The sequence below is a fragment of the Pavona decussata genome, unplaced genomic scaffold (assembly GCF_977016875.1).
Source record: "Pavona decussata unplaced genomic scaffold, jaPavDecu1.1 SCAFFOLD_76, whole genome shotgun sequence".
Classification (NCBI taxonomy): Eukaryota; Metazoa; Cnidaria; class Anthozoa; order Scleractinia; family Agariciidae; genus Pavona; species Pavona decussata.
Window position 1 is genome coordinate 676936 of NW_028145494.1, and position 8065 is coordinate 685000.

General features: G+C 40.7%; 1 protein-coding gene across 1 annotated transcript in view; it reads left to right on the plus strand.

The window, feature by feature from the left end:
* Window positions 1-620: 620 nt before the first annotated feature.
* Window positions 621-8065, plus strand: part of LOC146476489 (uncharacterized) — a 10820-nt gene continuing 3375 nt past the window's right edge. Inside the window, exons 1-6 of the mRNA XM_085114353.1 lie at window positions 621-1271; window positions 3362-3644; window positions 4407-4556; window positions 5851-5927; window positions 6888-7114; window positions 7867-8065. The exon at window positions 7867-8065 is cut by the window's right edge and continues 3375 nt beyond it. Of these exons, the coding sequence (XP_084970479.1) occupies window positions 1189-1271; window positions 3362-3644; window positions 4407-4556; window positions 5851-5927; window positions 6888-7114; window positions 7867-8065 (1019 nt within the window). The 5' untranslated portion in view covers window positions 621-1188. The remainder of the gene's footprint in view (window positions 1272-3361; window positions 3645-4406; window positions 4557-5850; window positions 5928-6887; window positions 7115-7866) is intronic.

The window sequence follows — 8065 nt, forward strand, 5'->3', positions numbered from 1 at the left end:
TTTAAATTTATACTAGTCAATAAAGATTCTTTCAAAAGATTTTTGTCCCTCAGTTTTTGACTTAGACTTTTCTTTACAATTAGCTTGAAATTAGCTTTTGAGTGAGATAAAAACCTCAGCTAAATTTCAATCGTTGTTTAGCGTTAATCGTTAATCGCTCGTTGAGCGGAAATCAATAGACCATTTCCGAGTTGCCTTGAACCTCACTTTGAAAGCGAGGCTAAGGGCAAAGTTTTTGTTATGAAAATTAGTTTTCATTCATATGCAAACAAAACTAATTTTCATATGAAAAGTTTTGCACTTAGCCTCGCTGTCATAGGGAGGTTCACGGCAACTCGGAAAAGGCCTATTGAACATGAAGGGGGTCTTTCAGGCAGGCGTCCTCTCTCCCCAGTCCCCCTTTTCTCGCTCCTCCTCTCTGATTACGTCCGCTAAGCGGGCTAATTTTTTTTTTACATGTTGTTTTTGTATCAGTAATTTCTCTTTTGAAGACTTTGAAATCGCATTAAGTGTGTAAAATAAACATAAATACGAGTCGAATGTTCGTACATTTGACTCGTAGACGTGACATGTCTTGAAATTAAACTTGTAATTTGGCCGCCGAGCCAAACTTCAATGACGAAAGTAAATATTTGGCCGTCGTTACTTAAAATACCTTATCACACCTTTCCACAGGTCGGACTCCGTGCGAGCGCGTGACAAGGGTATTTTTATTTTTTCAATGGTGAGATTGTAAACGAAAACCATATGCTATAGGATAAAAGCCATACGGTGTCCAATACGTGTAATCAACTTTGAGAGGCGAGTGACCGAAAACAGAATTCAGATTCGATTTCTAACGATAACCAGAACAGTATTCTACGAGACAGGCCTCAACAGAATGCATGTTTTCCGTAATACTCAACGCCGGCTGGTCGGTTTCAAAAAAGGTGTTTAGTGTCACCGATACTGTGAAATGTGATTGATTCTTCCGGTGCTGTCAAGAAAACGTCGCACCTCTGAATTGTTTCGGTGAGCAAGCTGTGAAGCGTAATGATTTCAGATGCGTGATGCTTCAAACGTGGTATCTTGCATCTGGCTGCAAAGGAGTTCATATGGTGCTTTTTAGTTGCTTCTTCGATCTGCTGGCGCTGAAAATAGTCCTGGAAACCTTTAGCTAGTGTTTTCTTGCTATCAGCAGCGGGAGTTATGACGGTACTTCTGCAAAATAAAGAGCTATGGGAGAAATTCAAAGAACATCAGACGGAGATGATGATCACGAAGGAAGGAAGGTATGCTTTGCGTTTTCACAATCTCGATCCTTCTTGAGGCGTATCCTGAAGCACACCTTGCTAATGAAACTGTAATCGCTCGTGACTCAAGAACTAATGTTCTGAGTCAGGCATATTGTTCAGTTGGTAGCAAAGTATGGTTTTATGCCTGACAGCATTCCCTTCATATGTTTAATAATCGCGAGTTTTAATCAGAACCTCAGTGATAGTCTGCAAAACTGGCAGAAATCGCTGTATAGTTCTTTACACGGTCAGAAATCTTGGCAATTCATTACGTGACCCCGATGATTCTTCCAATGGTTTATGTGGTTAATGGTTAAATAGGAAAGATCAGTTCTGAGTTCAGATTGAAGTGTACATAGAAGATGATATTGGTGTGAGTTATGTAGAAAGCGGCTTCTTCACGCCACCTTAATGTGACCGGCGTTGACAGATGTGTCTAAAATCTCGACAATTTCTGACATCTGCCAATGGATGGCGCGAAGTGGAACAATTTCCTTTCGTAACTTTGCCAGACCACTTTTGTCGAGAGTTCATATCCACATTTCTTTCTCAGTGTTGTTTACCTTGGATTTTTGAAGTATTACAGCTCGCAAACAAAAGTTCTTGGAAGTTCCGTACAGTAAAAAACATAATTCGGGATTTTAATTAGTGTAGCGTTCAAATTTCGCTTCCGGAGTTGGTGTGATTATCTGATAACATACAAGCGACGTCTGCTCACACCAAGAGCAGAAAAATATGCCAGTGAAGACAAATGAAAAACAGTAATTGTGCTATTTTCAGCACGCCCGCGTAACTTATGGTCTGTGATATGTCAAGCTCTTTGAAAAGACAAGCTAATTGTAAACCAGAGAGCTAGACTATTTTCCGGTTATTTATGACTTCTTCCATTTTCCTATTTTCCGAGAAAGGTAAAGCGATTGAATTGGAACTCTCTGCCTCCTGAAATTCCTAAATCGAAATCGATTAACATTTTTCATTCCCGACTTGGTAATGTCTTGGATGCTATCGTACATAAAATAATTTCAGTTCCCGGTATATGAAAGATCTCCCTCAAGTAGTGTGTTTTTCTTTTCTTTCATCAGGAGCGCTTTTATCTAAATCATCATTTCAAGTACCGAGTTTTTAGTTGTTTTATACCCTGACGGACTTTACCACCTTTATGTATGTAGATGTCTGTATGACTATCATGTGCTAAAGTGCACAATGGTCCACAAGGTATGACAAGGTCATTCACACATACACGGGTACAGAGCGGTACAAAGGACTCCATATGGTATGTCACGGGCAGAGTTCAGTACCCCCTTCCCGAGGGGGAGAGTGTTCGACAAAGTTTACCGTCTGACAGAACTCCCACGAAAACGGGCTTTGAAAAGTCTAGAGGCTAAGTTGCTTGTACAGATATATTAGTACTAACTAGTACTAATTAGTACTGACGGACTTTACCACCTTTATGTATGTCTGTATGACTATCATGTGCTAAAGTGCACAATGGTCCACAAGGTATGACAAGGTCATTCACACATACACGGGTACAGAGCGGTACAAAGGACTCCATATGGTATGTCACGGGCAGAGTTCAGTACCCCCTTCCCGAGGGGGAGAGTGTTCGACAAAGTTTACCGTCTGACAGAACTCCCACGAAAACGGGCTTTGAAAAGTCTAGAGGCTAAGTTGCTTGTACAGATATATTAGTACTAAATTTCCGAACGTTTCCGGAGGTTTCCCGTGCTTTAAAAGCGTTTTCAGTACACTTCCCGTACGCGCGAAAGTTAGAACGAGAAAGAGGGAGAAAAAAAAAAGACATCGAGGAACAAGCAAAACGAAAAAGAAAAGAAAACAAAGTGAGAAAAAAACAAAACAAAACAGGAAACGCCAAGTATTAAATTATTTATGGTTGGATAAAAATTTTGTACAAAGCAAAACGAAAGAAGATAGGGAATAATAATAATAAAAAAAAATCACCAGACTGGAATGAGTATCGCCTCCTACGCAAACGTCTTCGTACGAGGCTAGAATGAGTGCCGCTTGTAAGTATGTCACTATGGTGTGAAACATACTTAAATTTCATATTTTTGTTTTCTATTTAGGCGTATGTGTCCTATGATTTCACTGGCATTTGAAGACCTTAATCCAAGCCAAATGTACGCGGTCATGATAGACTTCATGTATGCTGATGAATTCAGATACTGCTTTGATATGAGTACCAATCGCTGGACTCCTTGGCGCCCGATAAAGCAAGATGATGACGCCCCGAGAATGTACCTTCATCCGGAGACCCCGACGACTGGGGCTTTATTGATGAAAAGCGTTTTAACCTTCAAAAGGCTCAAGTTAACAAACAGTTTCCAGACGGCGTCAAAAACAATTCAAGTAAGTTGTGTGTGAAGTGGATCTCCAAGGCATCCGGTTTCGAGGGACGTCTCTTGAAATAGGCCATTTCCGAGAGGGTTTGAGCCTCATTCTAAAAGCAAAGCTATGTGCAAAGTTTTTATTATGAAAATTACTTTTCACTCATTTTCAAACAAAACTAATTTTTATATGAAAAGCTTTACATTTAGCCTCTCTTTCATAATGATGTTCACAGCAACTCGGAAATGGCCTATTACAGTCGTTTCTCGACGAGCGAGGATACGGTTTTGTGAAGTCGTTAAACTTATGGTGGAAAAAGTCACCAAATATTGCGATTTGCACCTCAAACCTGCGCAAGCGCAATAAAAATTAAACCATGAACTTTTGTGGTTATTCTGTTATATATATGAAAATAAGTTAAAATGAAAATGAATATAATATTGATTTTACCCTTGAGCCTATTTTACCCCTGAACATGGAAGCTGCATATGATTATCGCCTGTTTTTGCTTTTAGATTTCGCGCTCGCCGCCATTTTGGAAAACAGCAGCAACCGTATGACGTCATAAACCCCAAAATAACAAGGCGCGGGACCTTTCAAAGCATATATGAGTTATACATCCATATCTAGTTCTTTTGCATTCTAGAGTTTTCTGTCCACATGTTCACACACGGCAATATGGAAAAGTAGGCAATGCTTCCAACAATTTGATATAATTTTTTTAAATTTTTTTTTTCAAAATTGCCACACTTTATTACCCGACCATTTTAATTTATTTTTCAGGTGTTCTTGCTGAACACTATGCGACGTTATGTTCCTCGAATTCATTTGTTAGAGAGTCCCGATGGTGCTAACTTTGACTACAAAATAAGAAAGGAGTTTTGTTTCCCTGAAACGGAATTCATAGCAGTGTCAGCCTACAGAAACAAACAGGTACGCCAATAGACTTGACACAAGTAGACTTCTTTGAGCGACGAAGTCGCGAAAGTGAGCGACGGAGTCACGAAAGTGGGCGACAGAGTCGCGAAAGCGAGCGATGGAGCCACGAAAGTGAGCGACGGAGTCGCGAAAACGAGCGACGAAGACGCGAAAGTGAGCGACGGAGTCACGAAAGCGAGCGACGGAGGGAACCAAAACCAACATAACATAAAGAGTAAAGAGGGAAAATAATATCGGAAAGGGCTTTTAGAAAGTCTAGTACACCATTAGAAAACTAAAGTGATAATGTCACAAAAGCTAAATTTATGAAATTATGGTATTTGCTTACATTGATGAAAAGTGCCTACTTTGCCAAAATCAGCATCTTATTGCAATTGGGGATCAGATACTGGCACTGTTATGTTCCGATGACTCCATACAAACCCTTCTAATTTAACATTAGTTGTAAACGTTAAGAACTAAGGTTAAATTTATAGAAGGGTTTGTATGGAGTCATCGGACTGACACAGGTATACTGGAGTCTTCCCAACAGGAGTCCAACCTGTGACCTTACGGTTACTAGTTCGGATGCTCCACCACTGAGCTACAGGAGACACACTAGGTTCATGTCACAAACATCCTCCATACTTCCATACTGCTAGGATTTGAATGTCGAGAGTGGCATGGTTGGGAGAACTCGGATTTTCTTTTTCAGAGTATGCCTGTGTCACTTACTGAAAAAAAAAACTCTATCATTTACTGATTCTCGAGGCATTTTATTACAATCAGTTGTGGATGAGATAATAGGGAACTTAAGCAGCGACGACAGCAACGCCAACGAAAACATCACTTGAAAATATTGCTTTATTTCATTTGTGCTACTTCGCGATTATTTCAATTCGTTCAACTTCAATAGAAACGGCGAACTGCCCAGGAAGATTGGTAGGAGTGGTGTTCAAGTTAAGAGAGAAAATGAAAAGTTCACCGTCGTGTGTTCACGTTTTCCACAAAACCTTGAATTTGGTCCTTTCACATGGTTGTTTTACAGAGGACGGCAAAGAAATGTACAGAGCGATTGTTTTTACTTCTTAAATCTATTGTTTTACGGCGTTGACGTCGCCGTCGTCGTTGCTTAAGTTCCCTATTGGCACTTTTGATAACTCCATGGAATCTCTTGATACAGCATACTAATACAGAATTGTATTGCATGGTCGCCCGATTATGTTCCATTTTTACGGTCACACAGGCTGAGCAACTGATTGCCAGCAGAGAGCCAAATTGACTTTTTTTTCTTTTGTTTTGTTTTAAGATCACCAAACTTAAAATAGACGCCAATCCTTTTGCTTCAGCTTACAGAAGTAGCGGCCTCCACGGTCAAGCTAAACGGTGAGTTAAAGTGCTGAGACACGAGGCCATTTCTCCCGTAACTTAACCCTTTAAGCCCTAACAGTGATCAGCATCAAATTCCTCCTTCTAATTTCAATGCTTATTCAACCCCTGAGGTCATGAGAATTAAGGATATGATCATCCAAGGTGATTTTTCTTGATATTGTAATAACTTCTCCACAGTACTTCTATAAGAAAAGTATGGGGACAAGATAGGAGAATTTGTTCTTTGATACTATGGTTTAAAGGGTTAAAACAAGCATGACGAGAGCTTTACCTGAGAAGTTGCGGAACAAGGTATCTCGCAACGTTGCGAAACGTAGACTACTCACTAGTAATGTACATTACCAAAAATTCAATTTTTGATAATTTTGAAATCCAAAACGTTAGATACTTGGCAAGATTAAGAAACACATGTGGCTACTTTGCACGAAAAAACTACCGCTAAGCGAAAGAAAGTGGATTTGAAAATTATTTCTCGCGTCCGAAAACTCTTCGAGATTTCAGGCCCGCAATATTGTTCAGTCCCTTCCATTTTCTCTGAAGAATTGACCGAGCGAAAGAAAAGTGCCGAAACTATACAAGAGCAGTCTGAATGCTTCGCTGAATTATACCAGTTGTACTGATCTAGGTTAATGCATATCCCAATTAATGAATTGTAGATCAAAGAAATGAATTTTAGTCCTTAGATGCGTGTGCTAGGTAAAGAAAATCGTGTAACAACCTTTCACTTTTTTGTTCGTCCCATGAACCTAGTGTAATGGCCTTAGCTCCCACGAGTCTCCTGCAGCTCAGTGGTCTCCTGTAGCTCAGTGGTAGAGCATCCGAACTAGTAATCGGAAGGTCTTAGGTTCGACTCCTGATAGGAGCACTCGGATTTTTTTCCGAGTATGCCTGTGTCACTTACTAAATAATACATCATTCTCAACCTTTTACTTGAATCACTTTGTCCTTTGACAGGCGTCGAATGGAATCCAGGAGTGGGTTCAAGGAAGGTGAACCCAGTATAGGTGAAGATTCACCATCAAACAGTTCAAGCCTCGAGGAGAGTCTAAGCGACAACAGAGAAGACAATGACTTCACAAATGATTCATCGTCGAACAATGATTTAGAGAAACCCGTCCCAGAACGCGGATATGACGAGCAACAGTTAAGCGAAATGCAAGCAGTGCTGCCCTTTCTGAAAGGTGAGAAGCACTGGAGTATTACTCAGTTGCTCTAAGAAAAGGAAACTCGGTTAGGACAGAAATTATGATACTAAAATTGTTGCACAGTGATAGTTCTTTGAACTGTATCATCGCACATTAGTTTTCTTTTTATTCCAAAATCCTGTAAGACTATTATTCTGTCAGCCAGTAAGTACACATAGGCACATAGCCATCCAGCCGCGAAGGCCAGTCATTAACTCGATAAAACCAAACATTTGACAGTCACTCAAACAGTCAGTCGGTCAGTCGTACGTTGAGTCAAGCAATCAGTAAGTCAGTCGTCGGGTCAGGTTCTTAGTCAATCAGTCAGTTATTTAATTAATCATTCAATTTATTGGCCAGTCAGTCAGTCAGTCAGTCGGTCGGTCGGTCGGTCGGTCAGCCAGCCAGTCAGTCAGTCAGTCGGTCAGTCAGTCAGTCAGTCATTGAGTCAGTCAGTCGGTCAGTCAGTCAGTCAGTCAGTCAGTCAGTCGATGAATGAGGCTGACAGTTACTTAATCAAGACGGTCAGTCAGTCCGTCAGTCAGTCAAGCAGCCCTTTGGGAAAATCAGTCGCACAGTGAGACAAGTTAAGCTGTTAGGCAGTCAGTCGCTTAGTCAAGCTGTCAGTCAGCCAGTCAGTCAGTCTGTCTGTCAGTTAGTCAGTCAAGCTGTCAGTCAGTCTGTCTGTCTGTCAGTTAGTCAGTCAATCAGTCAGGTCTTAGTAATTTCCTGTTTTCTTTTGGATCTAGATCGACTGCGTAGAGATTTGTCATTCTTCGTATACAACCCGATTTTCAACGGGGCATGTATAAAGCAAGAGCGCATGGCAGATTCACCACAAGTAACAGAAAATCGTCTGGCAAACCAAACAATGAAAGTAAGTGTATGTGAGCCACAGTTAGCGTGTAAGGAAAGCGCCGAATGGATGTGGGGGTTTGATGAGCAGAT